Here is an 18579-nt window from a genome sequence, read left to right as displayed (position 1 = left end):
TGACCCCTCTACATCCCAGATATCCCCCCATCACTCTGATCCCTCTACACCCCAGATATCCCCCCAGCACTCTGACCTCTCTACACCCCAGATATCCCCCCAGCACTCTGATCCCTCTACACCCCAGATATCCCCCAGCACTCTGACCCCTCTACATCCCAGATATCCCCCCAGCACTGTAACCATATACCATAAGATACCCCTTGTATTGTGACCCCACTACATCCCTGATACCCCCTACACTGGCCTCTCTACATACCTTCCTTCGTGTCCTGAGCATTCAAGTTGCATGGGGCGGGGTCAGAGCATCACTGGCACTCCGACCCTGCTCCTCCCTGCTGGCTGTGAAATAATAGGTATCATTCTGCACAGCACGGCGCACCGCTGCCAGCCAGCGTCCCCTGTCCATCACTCTCAGTGCCATCATGGGGCCCCCAATTTCGGGGCAGCGTGGGCTCAAGGACCAGCTGCTTTCGGGAAAGTGCAGGGGCCTCCCATGCAGCTGGGGCCCCTGGGCAGTGCCCAGGCGTGCCCTCTCATTAAGACAGCCCTGCCGGTACCGACCGGTCGTAGGTCCCCTGGACCCGGAATTTGGCACACATGTAGCCCCATTTCTCCTCTACAAGTTTGTTGTCTGGGGGACCTACGGCTGGGTAGCACCGATTTTTCAAAGCTGGGCACCCCTTCCATAGACTCCCATTTTAAATGTCAGTCTAGTTATGGACACAGTGAGGCATGGGCACAGTGAGGCAAAGTGAGGCATGCAGATGGACACCCTAGGCTTATACTCGAGTCAATACGTTTTGCCAGTTTTTTGTGGTAAAATGAGGTGCCTCGGCTTATATTCGGGTCGGCTTATACTCAAGTATATACGGTAACTGTTCCTTTCATCATGAATGTCGTTATCCGGGTTTTACATGTCACCTGGACACTGATGATGTTTCCTCCATTGCTGTACAGGCGTGGCTGGATTTTGGGGAGCAGGACGGATAGCCAGGAGTCCACAGCATTTAAGTAATCTGAAATTACAGTGCAGGATAAATGGAGTGACAACAGAGAATCTGGACTATTCACTATTATCTATTTGCATGCGTGAAAGAATAGCTCCTGTACAGCAGCTACTTACCTGGATCTGAGGTCCGCAGAGCTATGTCTTTCTTTTTCAGGAGCCAGGCTGGGAGCCCCCCCTAATACAGAAAACAGCATTGAGGAAACAGTGTTAGAACTTGTGCAATAGCAGTACGGATTTCTGTGTCACTACTCTAATGTTTGGGTCCCAAGGGGACAAGATCATAAGTGATACTAGAAAATTCGAATGATAGCACCAGACCAAGGAACTAAAACATCTTCAATACTCGCGCTAATTCATACAAAAAGACACCAACGCGTTTTGGTGGCTCAATGATAGGGGGGTATCATTGAGCCACCAAAACGCGTTGGTGTCTCATGTCTTCAGGGCTCACATATTGTATGTAATTAGATGGATGCAAAAAAAGCACAATCGGCATAAAAGGAATAAATCATTATTTCTGGTAACTGTACAATTTTTGAGTCCTCCTACTTGCATACAATATGGGAGACATTTTGGAGCTCCCGAGACTCGATGGCCGTCTTCTTGTATGAAATAAACACCACTAGTAAGGATTTTTGATTCACAAAGCACTTGCGATGAAAACTACACTGGCAGCCTCCGGCGCAAGGTGGGCCAATTCAAATGGGCGTGTGCCATTTAAATTAGGCGCGCTCCCGCGCCGGACCTACTGCGCATGCTCCGTTTCGCAATTCCCGTCGTGCTTTGCGCGCCGTGACGTCATTTTTTCAAACGGCGACGCGCGTAGCGTACTTCCGTATTCCCGGACGTGTTAAAACGACGTTAAATTTAAAATTTCGACGCGGGAATGACGGTCATACTTTAGACAGCAATACGTTTGCTGACTAAAGTTAGGGCACCCAAAACGACGACTAACTTTGCGACGGGAAACTAGACTAGCGGCGACGTAGCGAACGCAAAAATCCGTTGTGGATCGCCGTAACTCCTAATTTGCATACCCGACGCTGGTTTACGACGCAAACTCCCCCCAGCGGCGGCCGCAGTACTGCATCCTAAGATCCGACAGTGTAAAACTATTACACCTGTCGGATCTTAGGGATATCTATGCGTAACTGATTCTATGAATCAGCCGCATAGATAGAAACAGGGATACGCCGTCGTATCAGGAGAAACGCCGTCGTATCCCTCGTATCCCTTTTGTGAATCTGGCCCTTGGTTCCTTGGTTAGGGTTCACATTAGACTTTTCTATACCTCGATTTAAAGTCTGGGTTCCCTAGCTAAGGCGTACCCTCAGGGCCCTGGACCCTGGGCAGAAATTTTCTTACCCCCCCCCCCCCCCCCATGCAATTTTGCTCTCCACCTGCTCTGAGACATACAATAAATATCAGCTAGACTTAAAATCAGCTTACTGTATCAGATCAGTGAATGCATTTGGTTGCTAGAGGTTACAGCATATTATTACCACTTACTGACTGGTTGCTAGAGGTTACAGCACACATTACGGCTCACTGATTGGTTGCTAGAGGTTACAGCGCATGATTTCTTCTTGTTGATTGGTTGCTAGAGATTACTGTAAGGTAATACTGCTCACTGATTGGTGGCTAGAGGTTACAGCACATCATCTCTTCACTGCAGAGGGGTATGATATTCATATGAATCAGGGGTCAAGTCCTGGGAAAAAAAGTGTGGGAACTCCCACCCAAGATCCACTCCCCCACCAAAAAAATTAACAATTATGGGGGTGGGTGGTATGTAGATGAGAGGGGTGCGGAGTGTATGGGGTGGGTAGTATCAAATGCACCACTGGCCACTGATGCATTGGTGACCAGTGGCAGGTAATTAACCCTTTTGTGCTGCATTAGTGACACCAGTGACAGTGTTTATGAACCCTTTCATGCTGCACCAAATAGGGGTAATAAACACTGACACTGGTGTCACTAATGCAGCACAAAGGGGTTAATTACCTGCCACTGGTCACCAATGCATCAGTGGAAGTACATTAACCCCCTCATTGCTGAATACCATTGTAAATTACCCCCCCCCCCCCCCCCCCCAGAAGCAAAAACGTCAGACAGTTAACATAGCTAAGCCACTGTGATACAAAACTGTCTTAGGTAGGTTAGGTCTCCACAACTGCACCTCTGGACCCCTTTACATTACACAGCACCCTGCACCTCTGGGCCCCTTTACATTACACAGCACCCTGCACCTCTGGGCCCCTTTACATTACACAGCACCCTGCACATTTGGACCCTTTTACATTACACAGCACCCTGCACCTCTGGACCCCTTTTACATTACCCTGCACCTCTGGACCCCTTTACATTACACAGCACCCTGCACCTCTGGGCCCCTTTATATTACACAGCACCTTGCACCTCTGGACCCCTTTTACATTACACAGCACCCTGCACCTCTGGACCCCTTTACATTACACAGCACCCTGCACCTCTGGACCCCTTTATATTACACAGCACCCTGCACCTCTGGACCCCTTTTACATTACACAGCACCCTGCACCTCTGGGCCCCTTTACATACATTACACAGCACCTTGCACCTCTGGACCCCTTTACATTACATAGCACCACACCTCTGGGCCCTTTTACATTACACAGCACCCTGCACCTCTGGGCCCCTTTTACATTACACAGCACCCTGCACCTCTGGACCCCTTTACATTACACAGCACCTTGCACCTCTGGACCCCTTTTACATTACACAGCACCCTGCACCTCTGGACCCCTTTACATTACACAGCACCCTGCACCTCTGGACCCCTTTATATTACACAGCACCCTGCACCTCTGGACCCCTTTATATTACACAGCACCCTGCACCTCTGGACCCCTTTTACATTACACAGCACCCTGCACCTCTGGGCCCCTTTACATACATTACACAGCACCTTGCACCTCTGGACCCCTTTACATTACATAGCACCACACCTCTGGGCCCTTTTACATTACACAGCACCCTGCACCTCTGGGCCCCTTTTACATTACACAGCACCCTGCACCTCTGGACCCCTTTACATTACACAGCACCTTGCACCTCTGGGCCCCTTTACATTACACAGCACCCTGCACCTCTGGGCCCCTTTACATTACACAGCACCTTGCACCTTTGGACCCTTTTACATTACACAGCACCCTGCACCTCTGGGCCCCTTTACATTACACAGCACCTTGCACCTCTGGACCCCTTTACATTACCCTGACACCTCTGGGCCCCTTTACATTACACAGCACCTTGCACCTCTAGACCCCTTTACATTACCCTGCACCTCTGGGCCCCTTTACATTACACAGCACCTTGCACCTCTGGGCCCCTTTACATTACACAGCACCCTGCACCTCTGGGCCCTTTTACATTACACAGCACCCTGCACCTCTGGGCCCCTTTACATTACACAGCACCTTGCACCTCTGGGCCCCTTTTACATTACACAGCACCCTGCACCCCTTTACATACATTACACAGCACCTTGCACCTCTGGACCCCTTTACATTACATAGCACCACACCTCTGGGCCCTTTTACATTACCCAGCCCCCTGCACCTCTGGACCCCTTTTACATTACACAGCACCCTGCACCTCTGGGCCTCTTTACATACATTACACAGCACCCTGCACCTCTGGACCCCTTTACATTACACAGCACCACACCTCTGGGCCCTTTTACATTACACAGCACCCTGCACCTCTGGGCCCCTTTACATTACACGGCACCCTGCACATCTGGGCCCCTTTACATTACACAGTCCTTGTCCCTCTGGACCCTTTTACATTACACAGCACTCTGGACCCCTTTACATTACACAGCCCTGTATGTTACACAGACACCCCCCCCCTAACAGTTATGGACCCCCTGCATGTTACACAGACCCCCTACAGTGAAGACACTCCCCATTCAGTACAGACCCACCCCTGTATAGTGGAATCCCCCCCATTCAGTACAGATTCCCCCCCATTCAGTACAGATTCCCCCCCATTCAGTACAGATTCCCCCCATTCAGTACAGATTCCCCCCCATTCAGTACAGATTCCCCCCCATTCAGTACAGATTCCCCCCATTCAGTACACATTCCCCCCCCCATTCAGTACAGATCCCCCCCATTCAGTAAACATTCCCCCCCCCCCCCCATTCAGTACAGATTCTCCCCCCCCCCCATTCAGTACAGATTCTCCCCCCCCTTCAGTACAGATCCCCCCCACCCCATTCAGTACATACCCCCCCCCCCCCATATTAAGTACAGATTCCCCCCCATTCAGTAACCCTTATGTACCTCTGATGATCGGGACATGCCTGCCAGACAGCACTCATGGACTTGTCGGATCCCCTCCCCCTGTGTATACATACAGGAGGAGGGGGAGGCGGGCCGCTTCACTCGGCTATGCCGAGACTGATCAGAGCACGGAGAGCAGGGAGGGATCTGACGGCCGGGTGTCACTACAGTGCGGTTCGCACCCCCGCAAAGCCACACTACCTCGGGCTCCTCTCTACGCGTGCTTTCGAAAAATTGCGCGCCGCTGCCTAATCCCGCCGCTCAGCCTCGCTGTCTCTTCATTCGCGCGGGGGGTGGGCGCCTGCCGCTCCGCTGCTTAACCTGCCTGCAGTCTCCGCTTCAGTCGGAGGGGGGGCACCGGCCTGACACCCCCCAGTGGGTGCCCCGCCCCCACCCCTCACTTAGTAAACACTGCATTCCCGACTATTCTCTGCTCGAGTCCTGCAGGGGGAACGTGCGTTCCTGCTGTGAAAAAAGTGCAGGGACGCCGTTCCCACGCGTTCCCGCAGGACTCGAGCCCTGATATGAATGCCTCCCTTATTTACATATGAATGCGGCCGTCCTCAGATATTTATATATGAATGCTCTCGTTATTTACATGTAAACACAGGGGGCCAGATTCAGAAAGATCAGCAGATCTTTCTGCTGGCGTAACCTATCTGATTTACGTTACGCCGCCGCAAGTTTTTCAGGCAAGTGCTTTATTCACAAAGCACTTGCCTGTAAAGTTGCGGCGGGCGTTGTGTAAATCCCCCGGCGGAATTTAAATTCGGCGGGTAGGGGGCGTGTATCATTTAAATAATGCGCGTCCCCCGGGCCGAACGAACTGCGCATGCGCCGGCCGCGACTGAATCCCAGTGTGCATGCTCCAAATGACATCAGCAAATCGTCATGCTTTCGACGTGAACGTAAATTACGTCCAGCCGTATTCGCGAAGGACTTACGCAAAGGACGTCAAAATTTCAAAACTTGGCGCGGGAACGACGGCCATACTTAACATAGGATACGCCGCACATACCCCTCATATAGCAGGGGTAACTTTACGCCAGGAAAAAGCCGAACGCAAACGACGTAAAAAAAAAAAAAGGATTTTTGTACTCACCGTAAAATCCATTTCTCTGAGTTCATAGACGGACACAGCCTTCATTGACCTTAGGGTTATGCTTCTTCCTTCTCCTGGTAGGAAGAAGCATAACCCTAAGGTCAATGAAGGCTGTGTCCGTCTATGAACGAAAGAGAAAAAGCGCCGGGCGGTCGTTTGTTTCTGAATCTACGTAAATACTAATTTGCATATTCCTTGCGTAAACAAACAGAAGCGCCACCTAGCGGCCAGCGTGAAATTGCAGCCTAAGATCCGACGGTGCAAGACACTTACACCTGTTGGATCTTAGGGATATCTATGTGTAACTGATTCTATGAATCAGGCGCATAGATACGACGGCCGGACTCAGAGATACGACGGCGTATCAGGAGATATTCCGTCGTATCTTATATCTGAATCCCCAGGCCCAGGGTCTGCAGGTGAGTCATCTGTACACAACAATAGGGCAGAGCTGGACAGCATTAGTAGCAGCATTTCACACTGAGATATCAGGACACAGCAAAGGACTAAAACTTCAAGGGACAATGGAATTCAAACTGGCATAGTTGGCAAGTATGAGGCAGCTGCTTTGGGCCCCACAACAATGACAGGGCCCAGGGCAGCTTCCCCTTTTGCCCTGCCTTAAAGACGGCCCTGTGCCCCCTTACCATATCCCACTCGGCACAGATGTAAGGTCCGGGCCTCAGGACGACGAGCAGGCCAAGTTCCGCAGTCAGGTTCAGAAACCGATCCAGGTCACGATCTCCATAAAAATGAAACATCCCGGGCTGAGGTTCATGGAAATTCCAGGGAACATATCTACAAAGAGATGACCGTGTGCTTATGTGTCATTCCACCAACGCTGCAATTCCAGTTATGAGCAGATGCTGGAGATTTTTTTTTTTTTTTTTAATTGCGTAGATTTGAATTAAAAATGTTACACAATTTTTAAGGACACAATAAAAAAACAAAAAAACAAGAAGCAAACAAAAAGAAAGAGCTTCATGCAATCCTCATCCCCCTACCACCTCCGGAAAGTAGCAGAGTAAAAGTACAGGTAAAACATTGAGGCCCAGATTCTCGTAGGGCGGCGTAAATATAAGCGGGCGTAGCGTTTCATAGTTACGCTACGCCGCCCCAACTTAGAGAGGCAAGTGCTGTATTCACAAAGCACTTGCGTCCAAAGTTACGTCGGTGTAGCGTAAATGTGCCAGCGTAAGCGCGCCTAAATCAAATGAGGAACAGGGGGGCGTGTTTTATGTAAACTAATCATGACCCCACGTAAATGGCGCTTTTTTCGAACGGCGCATGTGCGCACATGCTGAGTATCACGTCGAATTTTCAAATTAAATTACGCCCGCTCAATGCCTAGTCGACGTGAATGGAACTTACGTCCAGCCTCATTCACGGACGACTTACGCAAGCAACGTAAAATACGACGCTGTTCGTACGTTTCCGACGTCCATACCTAACATGACTTACCCCTGCTTTATGAGGGGTAACTTTACGCCGGCGTATGTCTTACGTAAACAACGTATCTTGATACGCCGGGCGCACGTACGTTCGTGAATCGGCGTATCTAGCTAATTAGCATATTTGACGCGGAAATATACGGAAGCGCCACCTAGCGGCCAGCGTAAATATGCACCCTAAGATACGACGGCGTAGGAGACTTACGCCACTCGTATCTAGGCAACTGTGAGGCGTATCTGATTCTATGAATCAGGCGCCGAGTTGCGACGGGCCGCACTCAGAGTTACGACGGCGTATCTGGAGATACGCCGGCGTAACTCCTTTGAGAATCCGGGCCGGAGGCTCTGACATTGGTCCAGGAAAAATACGGAAATAATCCCATAAAATGGAAATAGGAACGGCATTTGCTTCATCAGTCAGATGGCACAAGAATATAAACACGTCAATATTTGTTCTCTAACAAGAGACTGATTGAGTAGTTGCCTAGAGTGTAGCACCCTCGCAAATAACAGACATTAACCACTTCAGCCCCGGACCATTTGGCTGGCCAATGACCAGGCCACTTTTTGTGATTCGGCACTGTGTCGCTTTAACAGACAATTGCGCAGCCGTGCGACGTGGCTCCCTAACAAAATTTAAGTCATTTTTTCCCCACAAATAGAGCTTTCTTTTGGTGGTATTTGATCACCTCTGCAGTTTAAATTTTTTGCGCTATAAAAAAAATAGAGCGACAATTTTGAAAAAAAAAAAGTAATATTTTTTTACTTTAACCACTTCACAACCGAGGACGTCACATGGCTCGGCTTTGTGCGGTGATATCTGAATGATGGGGCAGCTACAGGCATCATTCAGATATCACCGTCTTCAGCCGCCAATTCTGTGCACGATAAGAACGATCAAAGCAGCAGTTCCGCCGCTTGATCGTTCTTATAGGCAGCGGGAGGGGACGTCCCCCCCCCCCTCCCGGTGCTTCTCCGGGCTCTCCCGTGCCATCGGGGGCCCAGAGAGCGAATCGGCCAGCGCTGGCTGGGAAGCATAGAGATAACTGGTGACCAGATGGTCAACAGTCATCTCTATGACCGTCGGGAGGCCCGGGCGCGACGTTCTGACGTCACGCCGGGTACCTGGAAGTAAACAAAGCCGCAATCGCGGTTGTCGGCATGAGATCAGTGATTTTTTTTTCACGATCTCATGCTTGTAAGCCTGGAGGAGAGATGTGAGGTCTTATTGACCCCGCCTCTCTCCATAAAGAGGACCTGTCACAGTGATTCTTATTACAAGGGATGTTTACATTCCTTGTAATAGGAATAAAAGTGATCAAAAAATAAAAGAATGAAGTAAAATAAAAATAAAATTACATTTTTTTTGTTTTAAAACGCCTTGTCCCCGGTAGCTCGCGCGCAGAAGCGAACACACATGCAAGTCCCGCCCACATATGTAAACGCCGTTCAAACCACATATGTGAGGTATTGTCACGTGCGTTAGAGCGTGTGCAACAATTCTAGCACTAGACCTCCTCTAACTCGAAAATAGTAACCTGCAAAAAAATGTAAAGCGTCGCCTATGGAGATTTTTAAGCACCGAAGTTTGGCGCCATTCCATGAGTGTGCGCAATTTTAAAGCGTGACAGGTTTGGTATCTATTTACTCGGCGTAACTTCATCTTTTACATTATACAAAAAAATTGGGCTAACTTTACTGTTTTGTTATTTTTTAATTCATGAAAAATTATTGCGCAAAAAAAGTTGCAATGATTGCCATTTTATTCTCTAGGGTGTCTGCTAAAAAAATTATATAATGTTTGGGGGTTCCGATTAATTTTCTAGCAAAAAAATTTTGATTTTTACATGAAGGAGAGAAGTGCCAAAATAGGCCCGGTGGTCAAGTGGTTAATAAATATCCCCCAAAAAAATATTAAACATTTCTTCTACATATATTTGGCAAAACAAAAAGAACATGCAATAAGCGTTTATTGATTGTTTTGCGCAAAAGTTATAGCTTCTACAAAATTGGGGATAGTTTTATGGCATTTTTATATATATATATATATATATATATATTTTTTTTTTTACTAGTAATGGCGGCGATCAGCAATTTTTATTGTGACTGCGACATTATGGCAGACACATCAGACACTTTTGATGCCATTTTGGAACCATTGTCATTGATACAGTGATCAGTGCTATAAAAATGCACCGATTACTGTAAAAATTACACTGGCAGTGAAGGGGTTAAACAGTAGCATGCATTTTCCCATTCTTCCTAGTGACAGGACACTGATCACAGCTCCCTGTAATCGGGAGCGGTGATCAGTGTCGTGTCACACACAGTAAGAAGCACTCCCTAGGACACACTTAATTGTACTGTATGGGGGATTGGCTGTGTGTGACACGACACTGATCACCGCTCCCGATTACAGGGATCTGTGATCAGTGTCCTGTCACTAGGAAGAATGGGGAAATGCTTGTTTACATTAGAAGCTTCCGTCATCCAATCATGTGCAAGAAAAAAATGAGTCCCCCCCCCCCCCCCCCCCCGCACATGATTGGGTACTCTTTGCAAAGTGAAGCTTTACCTCATTTACTAAGCTCTGGAGCATGGGTGCTCAACCTGTGGCTCTCCAGCTGTTGCAAAACTACAATTCCCATAATGCCTCAGCCTTTGGGTGTCATGCTTGTACCTGTCAGCGGCTTGCAATGCCTCATGGGAATTGTAGTTCCGCAACAGCTGGAGAGCCACAGGTTGAGCACCCATGCTCTGGAGCAACTGCACTTGGAGAGAGGTGCAGCTGCACTTGCAAAGTGCACAGTCAGTTTGCCTTGTAGTGTGGTCAGAAGAGAAATACGCTTACACCTGAACAGCATTGAGTCCTGTCATGTACATCTTCAGCAGGCGGTCCTTCCAGTAGACGGGTGGCACTCGGAAGTAGTGGATGCTCCCCGAAACGTATCGGAAGCACTTCCCATCCTTCAGGAAGCAGTCTCGGACATAGTCGATGGTGAATGACGGGTCACCTCGGACCTGGAGAAGATAAAAGGATATTGTGCCGGTATCTTCATCAACATGCAGGTGTTACGGCAAAACACTAACCACACAATGCACCTGACACAGCTAAAAAGAGAACAAGAACTTCCTCAAATCATGAGATATTTATAGGTTGTGAAAGAAACGCACCTTATGTCACATTGGCCTGGATTCAAGAAGCAATTGCGCCTGTGTAACCATAAGTTACACAGGCGCAATTGCTTACTTGCCCCGGCGTAACGAATGCTCCCGATTCAGGAACCTCGTTACGCCGATTGCAGCCTAAGATATGCGCGGCATAAGACTCTTATGCCCACATATCTTAGGCTGCCTTCTTGCGATGGCCGCTAGGTGGCGTTCCCGTTGTGCTCAGCGTATAGTATGCAAATTGATTCACAACGTTGCGCGAGCCCTGCGTACGCAATTTACGTTGTTTCCGTACGGCGGTTTTCGCGTAAGGCTGCCCCTACTATTAGCAGGGGCAGTCAATGTTACATATACCCGTCGTTCCCGCGTCGCGAAATGTGAAATTTACGTAGTTTGCGTAAGTGAATTGTGAATGGCGTTGGACGCCATTCACGTTCACTTTGACGTCATTTGCCGCAATGCACGTCGGGAAAGTTTACCGACGGAGCATGCGCTCTACGCTCGGCGCGGGAACGCGCCTAATTTAAATGATTCCCGCCCCCTACGGGATCATTTAAATTGCGAGCGCTTACGCCGGGCATTTTGCCGGCGCGCCCACGCAATTTACGGAGCTACTGCTCCGTGAATCAAGGGCAACGCAGTAAATTTGCGGGGGCGAAGGGCAAAAACGTTGCCCTGCGCCTCCGTAAAAAATGCCCAAATCTACTTGAATCCGGGCCAGTGTTTCCAAACAATATCGTGTAAGTGCCAACCCCCCCCCCCTCTTTGTAATATATACAGTATGTTGTGGGTTCAAATACAGTTTGAAGGAAGTATAGGATAAGTTAAAGTTTAAAGTGGTTTTAAAGGCAGAAGGTTTTTTTTTTTTTTACCTTAAAGTGGTATTAAACCTTTAATTTTTTTTTAAATAAAAATAACAAACATGTTATACTTCCCTACTCTGTGTAATGGTTGCCCTCGCTGGCACTCCTGGTCCCTCCTCTTCATTGGGTGCCCCCAGGGAAAGCCAGACCTTCAGGGCAGTTTGCAACAGAATATAATAAGATTTTCTGAATCTTGTTTTTCAGTCCAAAATCCACAGACAAAAGCTGGGTGGTTATATATTAAACAATGGGAAGCTGACCTCCAGCCTTCCCTTCAGTCTCAGGTCACACATAATAGTGATGCAGCTCCCAGCAGGAGTCTGGTGCATCCTGGTTCTGCCAAACTCAGAAGAACACTTGAGATCTTTTTTTTTTTTTAACCACTTCAAGCCCCGTAGGATTTGGCTGCCTAATGACCAGGCCATTTTTTTGCGATTCGGCACTGCGTCGCTTTAACTGACAATTGCGCGGTTGTGCGACGTGGCTACCAAACAAAATTGACGTATTTTTTCCCCACAAATAGAGCTTTCTTTTGGTGGTATTTGATCACCTCTGCCGTTTTTATTTTTTGAGCTATAAACAAAAAAAGAGCGACAATTTTGAAAAAAAAAGCAATATTTTTTACTTTTTGCTATAATAAATATCCCCCAAAAACATATATAATTTTTTTTTTCCTCAGTTTAGGGCGATACGTATTCTTCTACCTATTTTTGGTAAAAAAAAAAAATCGCAATAAGCGTTTATCGATTTATACTTTTTGCTATAATAAATATCACAAAATATATATATATACTAATTTATTTCTCAGTTTTAGCCGATACGTATTCTTCTACATATTTTTGGTAAACAAAAAGTAAAAAAATAAAAAAAATCGCAATAACCGTATATTGATTGGTTTGTGCAAAAGTTATGGCGTCTACAAAATAGAGGATAGATTTATGGCATTTTTATTCATTTTTTTTTTTTTTACTAGTAATGGCGGCGGCCTGTGATTTTTATTCTGACTGCGACATTATGGCAGACACATCGGTCACTTTTGAGGCTATTTTGGGACCATTGTCATTTATACAGCGATCAGTGCTGTAAAAATGCGTAAATGACACTGGTACAGAAGGGGTCAACCACTAGGGGGCGCTGAAGGGGTTAAGTGTGTCCTAGGGATGTGTTCTAACTGTAGGGGGATGGGCTACCTGTGACGTGACACTGATCACCGCTCCCGTTTACAGGGAGCGGTGATCATTGCGCGCCGTGACATCATTTTTTCGAACGGCGACACGCGTAGCGTAATTCCGTATTCCCGGACGGCTTACGCAAACGACGTTCATTTTTAAATTTCGACGCGGGAACGACGGCCATACTTTAGACAGCAATACGCTTGCTGACTAAAGTTAGGGCACCCAAAACGACGACTAACTTTGCGACGGGAAACTAGACTAGCGGCGACGTAGCGAACGCGAAAATCCGTTGTGGATCGCCGTAACTCCTAATTTGCATACCCGACGCTGGTTTACGACGCAAACTCCCCCCAGCGGCGGCCGCGGTACTGCATCCTAAGATCCGACAGTGTAAAACAATTACACCTGTCGGATCTTCTGGCTATCTATGCGTAACTGATTCTATGAATCAGTCGCATAGATAGAAACAGAGTTACGACGGCGTATCAGGAGAAACGCCGTCGTATCCCTTTTGTGAATCTGGCCCCATATGATTGGTTACTATGCACAGCTACACCAGATTCTGAGTGCTTCAGTTTTAGTAAATGCCCCCCTGCGGGGTGTGTACTTACCTGCTCACATAGACAGGCGGCCAGTAGCAGGCAGAGGACAGTGGCTCCCATTGGTGCTCCCCGCAGATCTCTGTTAGTTCATACTCTTCTCTCTCCTCTCTCTGATGTTTCCTTGAACTTGCCTGGAATCACAGTCATGTGACTCTTCGTCCTCGCCGCCCTCCGGGGTCCTAAATCCTGTCTGCGCAGGAGGAGAAGCAGATGTGATGCCCTACAGACAATAGAGGAGAATGAAGAGAGATCACAGCACAAGACACAAACCTGCTGAGCTACAGGCTTTTCCATCATGTGGTCGCAAAGGGCGAGTCACATGACATCACCTATTTAAACTAAGAACGGCCGCATACATTCTCTCCTAGCTGGGTAAAAGCAAAGGCAAACCGATCATAACTGACATTCAAAAAAGTAAAAAATAAAAAATAAAAATACATGCCTGCGACGTCGCCCCCCCCGCTTTAACCACTTAAGGACCGGACCAATATGCTGCTACATGACCCAAGGGGTTTTTTACAATTCGGCACTGCGTCGCTTTAACTGACAATTGCGCGGTCGTGCGTCGTGGCTCCCAAACAAAATTGGCGTCCTTTTTTCCCCACAAATAGAGCTTTCTTTTGGTGGTATTTGATCACCTCTGCGTTTTTTATTTCTTGCGCTATAAACAAAAATAGAGCGACAATTTTGAAAAAAATGCAATATTTTTTACTTTTTGCTATAATAAATATCCCCCAAAACATATATAAAAAAAATTGTTTTCCTCAGTTTAGGCCGATACGTATTCTTCTACCTATTTTTGGTTAAAAAAAAAATCGCAATAAGCGTTTATCGATTGGTTTGCGCAAAATTTATAGCGTTTACAAAATAGGGGATAGTTTTATTGCATTTTTATAAAAAAAAATGTTTTACTACTAATGGCGGCGATCAGCGATTTTTTTCGTGACTGCGACATTATGGCGGACAGATCGGCCAATTTTGACACATTTTTGGGACCATTGTCATTTTCACAGCAAAAAATGCATTTAAATTGCATTGTTTATTGTGAAAATGACAGTTGCAGTTTGGGAGTTAACCACAGGGGTGGCGCTGTAGGAGTTAGGGTTCACCTAGTGTGTGTTTACAACTGTAGGGGGGTGTGGCTGTAGGTCTGACATCATCGATCGAGTCTCCCTATAAAAGGGATGACTCGATCGATGCAGTGAAGCACGGGGAAGCCGTGTTTACACACGGCTCTCCCCGTTCTTCAGCTCCGGGGAGCGATCGCGACGAAGCGGCTATAAACAAATAGCCGCGCCGTCGTCCCGGATCGCTCCCCGCGGGTATCCGACCGCCGCATGTAGCGGGGGGGGGGTCCCGATCGGACCCCCGACCCGCGAAAAGGCAGGGACGTACATGTACGCCCATATGCCTGTACGTGCCATTCTGCCGACGTACATATACATGCGGCGGTCGGCAAGTGGTTAAACCCCCCAAACATTATATATTCTCTGAAAGCAGCGACCCTGGAGAATAAAATAGTGGTTATTCCAAGTTTTTTTTTTTTATGTTATACGATATTGGCGTAATGGTTTAAAATTTCAGTGAATAAATAGACTAAAGTTAAAGTGGTTACATGGTTAGTCTGGTTGAAAAAAAGACACAAGTTTATTTATTTCAACCAATAAAAGGGAAAAAATGAATAAATCATACAATCCCATATAGACAATTCTATACACACAGTTCATCCAGAGGAAGGTAAAAAACTGCAAACCTACCAAGACATGGCCGTCCATCTAAACTGACCGGGCCGGGCAAGGAGAACATTCATCAGAGAAGCAGCCAAGAGGCCCATGGTAACTCTGGAGAAGCTGCAGAGATCCACAGCTCAGGAGGGAGAATCTGTCCACAGGACAACTTTCATGCCCCGTACACACGATCAGAATTTCTGATGGGATAAAATCCGATGGAATTTTCCGTCAGAATTCCGTTCAAGCTGTCTTGCATACACACCGTCAGACTAAATTCCGACCGTCCAAAACGCAGTGACGTAAAACACCACGACGAGCCGAGAAAAATTAAAGTTCAATGCTTCCGAGCATGCGCCGACTTGATTCTGAGCATGTGTTTTTTTTCTCCGTTGGAGTTCCACACAGACGATAGGAATTTACGATTTTTTTCCCCATCGGAAAGAAATAAAACATGTTCTATTTCTAAACTCCGACGGAAAAAAGTTCGATGGGGCCCACACACGGATATAAAATAATAGTAGTGCAGCGCAAAACATGAAATTAATTAAATGAAATAAAATACACAAAAATATATATATATATATATATATATATACACACACACAATGAAGAATATATATAAAGTCCATATATAGTGCTCAAGTGCAAATAAAGATCCAAAACGGAATATAAATGATATAAATAGAGTCCATATAAAGTGCTCAGGTGCAAATAAATTCCAAATCGCAATAAAACAGGTGCAAACTCCAAAAGGTGAATCCAGAAGAACCTCCACCACATAGCAGGAATGGCCTCTCACCTTATTGCTTCGACCTACAATAGGTCACAAAGCATGATCAGAGAACCTCCCTGTTCTCAGAGGACAGCAGCCAAAATACAGCAGATGAACCACGATGATATCAAACTCAGGGACAGGCCATGGCAATCAGGGCATAAAAGACAAAAAAGAGGGAATCTAGTGCTCTCTGAAGCCAATCATTTATTAACCACTTCCTGACCGCCGCATGTAGATATACGTCGGCAGAATGGCACGTACAGGCACATTGGCGTACCTGTACGTCCCTGCCTAGACGTGGGTCGGGGGTCATGCGGCGGTCGGGTCCCCTCGGGGAGCGATCCGGGACGAGGGCGCGGCTATTCGTTTATAGCCGCTCCGTCGCGATCGCTCCCCGGAGCTGAAGAACGGGGAGAGCCGTATGTAAACACGGCTTCCCTGTGCTTCACTGTGGCGGCGCATCGATCGTGTCATCCCTTTTATAGGGAGACTCGATCGATGACGTCAGTCCTACAGCCACACCCCCCCTACAGTTGTAAACACACACTAGGTGAACCCTAACTAGTACAGCGCCCCCTGTGGTTAACTCCCAAACTGCAACTGTCATTTTCACAATAAACAATGCAATTTAAATGCATTTTTTGCTGTGAAAATGACAATGTTCCCAAAAATGTGTCAAAATTGTCCGATGTGTCCGCCATAATGTCGCAGTCACGAAAAAAAATTGCTGATCGCCGCCATTAGTAGTAAAAAAATAATAATTAATAAAAATGCAATAAAACTATCCCCTATTTTGTAAACGCTATAAATTTTGCGCAAACCAATCGATAAACGCTTATTGCGATTTTTTTTAACAAAAATAGGTAGAAGAATACGTATCGGCCTAAACTGAGGAAAAAATGTTTTTTTATATATGTTTTTGGGGGATATTTATTATAGCAAAAAGTAAAAAATATTGAATTTTTTTCAAAATTGTCGCTCTATTTTTGTTTATAGCGCAAAAAATTAAAACCGCAGAGGTGATCAAATACCACCAAAAGAAAGCTCTATTTGTGGGGAAAAAAGGACGCCAATTTTGTTTGGAAGCCACGTCACACGAGCGCGCAATTGTCTGTTAAAGCGACGCAGTGCCGAATTGTAAAAACGCCTTTGGGCGTTTAGCAGCATATTGGTTCGGGGCTTAAGTGGTTAAGGATAAAAAAGAGTACACTCACATGTAAAAGCACTCTCAGACGAGTGCAGCGAAAAAGCATATTGAAATATCCATAGCAGCATGGGTTTCTCTGTAGGTCGGCGATCGCGGGTGACGTCACACGTGGCCCCTCCCCCTCGTACGTCGTTACGTCCCTATGAGCAGGACTTCATCAGCGCAGGGTAAAAGAGAAGGCAGTGTGCAGACGACCCGCTGTCACAGTTTAAAAAACCTGCTGTTGCCATGACAATGGAAACAACAAACGCCCACTCCAGCTCAAGCCCTCCCATCAATCCAAACGAAACAACAACAGCTGTCAATGCAAAGAGACACCATAGGTGCCATAATGGGAAGAAAGGGGCAGAGCGAGATTGCAGGCATTCGGTATGCAAACTCAAAAATACCATTTAACCACTTAAGCCCCGGACCTTTAGGCAGCTAAATGCCCAGGCCAGGTTTTGCGATTCGGCACTGCATCGCTTTAACAGACAATTGCGCGGTCGTGCGACGTGGCTCCCAAACAAAATTGGTGTCCTTTTTTCCCCACAAATAGAGCTTTCTTTTGGTGGTATTTGATCACCTCTGCGGTTTTTACTTTTTGGCGCTATAAACATAAATAGAGCGACAATTTTGAAAAAAATTCAATATTTTTTACTTTTTGCTATAATAAATATCCCCCAAAAATATATATATATAAAAAAAAAATTTCCTCAGTTTAGGCCGATACGTATTCTTCTACCTATCTTTGGTAAAAAAAATCGCAATAAGCGTTTATCGATTGGTTTGCGCAAAATTTATAGCGTTTACAACATAGGGGATAGTTTTATTGCATTTTTATTAACTATTTTTTTTTTTACTACTAATGGCGGCGATCAGCGATTTTTTTCGTGACTGCGACATTATGGCGGACCCTTCGGACATTTTTGACACATTTTTGGGACCATTGTCATTTTCACAGCAAAAAATGCATTTAAATTGCATTGTTTATTGTGAAAATGACAGTTGCAGTTTGGGAGTTAACCACAGGTGGCGCTGTAGGAGTTGGGGTTCACCTAGTGTGTGTTTACAACTGTAGGGGGGTGTGGCTGTAGGACTGACGTTATCGATCGAGTCTCCCTATAAAAGGGATCACTCGATCGATGCAGCCGCTAACAGTGAAGCATGGGGAAGCCGTGTTT

The 18579-nt window shown here is 46.7% G+C and overlaps 1 protein-coding gene across 1 annotated transcript in view; it reads right to left on the bottom strand.

Moving 5' to 3' along the window:
- The window catches only part of GLB1L (galactosidase beta 1 like), a 32725-nt gene extending 18744 nt beyond the window's left edge, over positions 1-13981 (bottom strand). Inside the window, exons 1-5 of the mRNA XM_040358149.1 lie at positions 13714-13981; positions 10745-10914; positions 7090-7240; positions 1127-1187; positions 925-1019 (exon numbers count right to left, since the gene is read on the bottom strand). Coding sequence (XP_040214083.1) covers positions 925-1019; positions 1127-1187; positions 7090-7240; positions 10745-10914; positions 13714-13764 — 528 coding nt within the window. The 5' untranslated portion in view covers positions 13765-13981. The remainder of the gene's footprint in view (positions 1-924; positions 1020-1126; positions 1188-7089; positions 7241-10744; positions 10915-13713) is intronic.
- Between the last annotated feature and the right edge of the window lie 4598 nt (positions 13982-18579).

The sequence above is a fragment of the Rana temporaria genome, chromosome 6 (genome assembly GCF_905171775.1).
Source record: "Rana temporaria chromosome 6, aRanTem1.1, whole genome shotgun sequence".
Classification (NCBI taxonomy): domain Eukaryota; kingdom Metazoa; phylum Chordata; class Amphibia; order Anura; family Ranidae; genus Rana; species Rana temporaria.
This window is presented reverse-complemented; position numbering and strand designations above follow the sequence as displayed.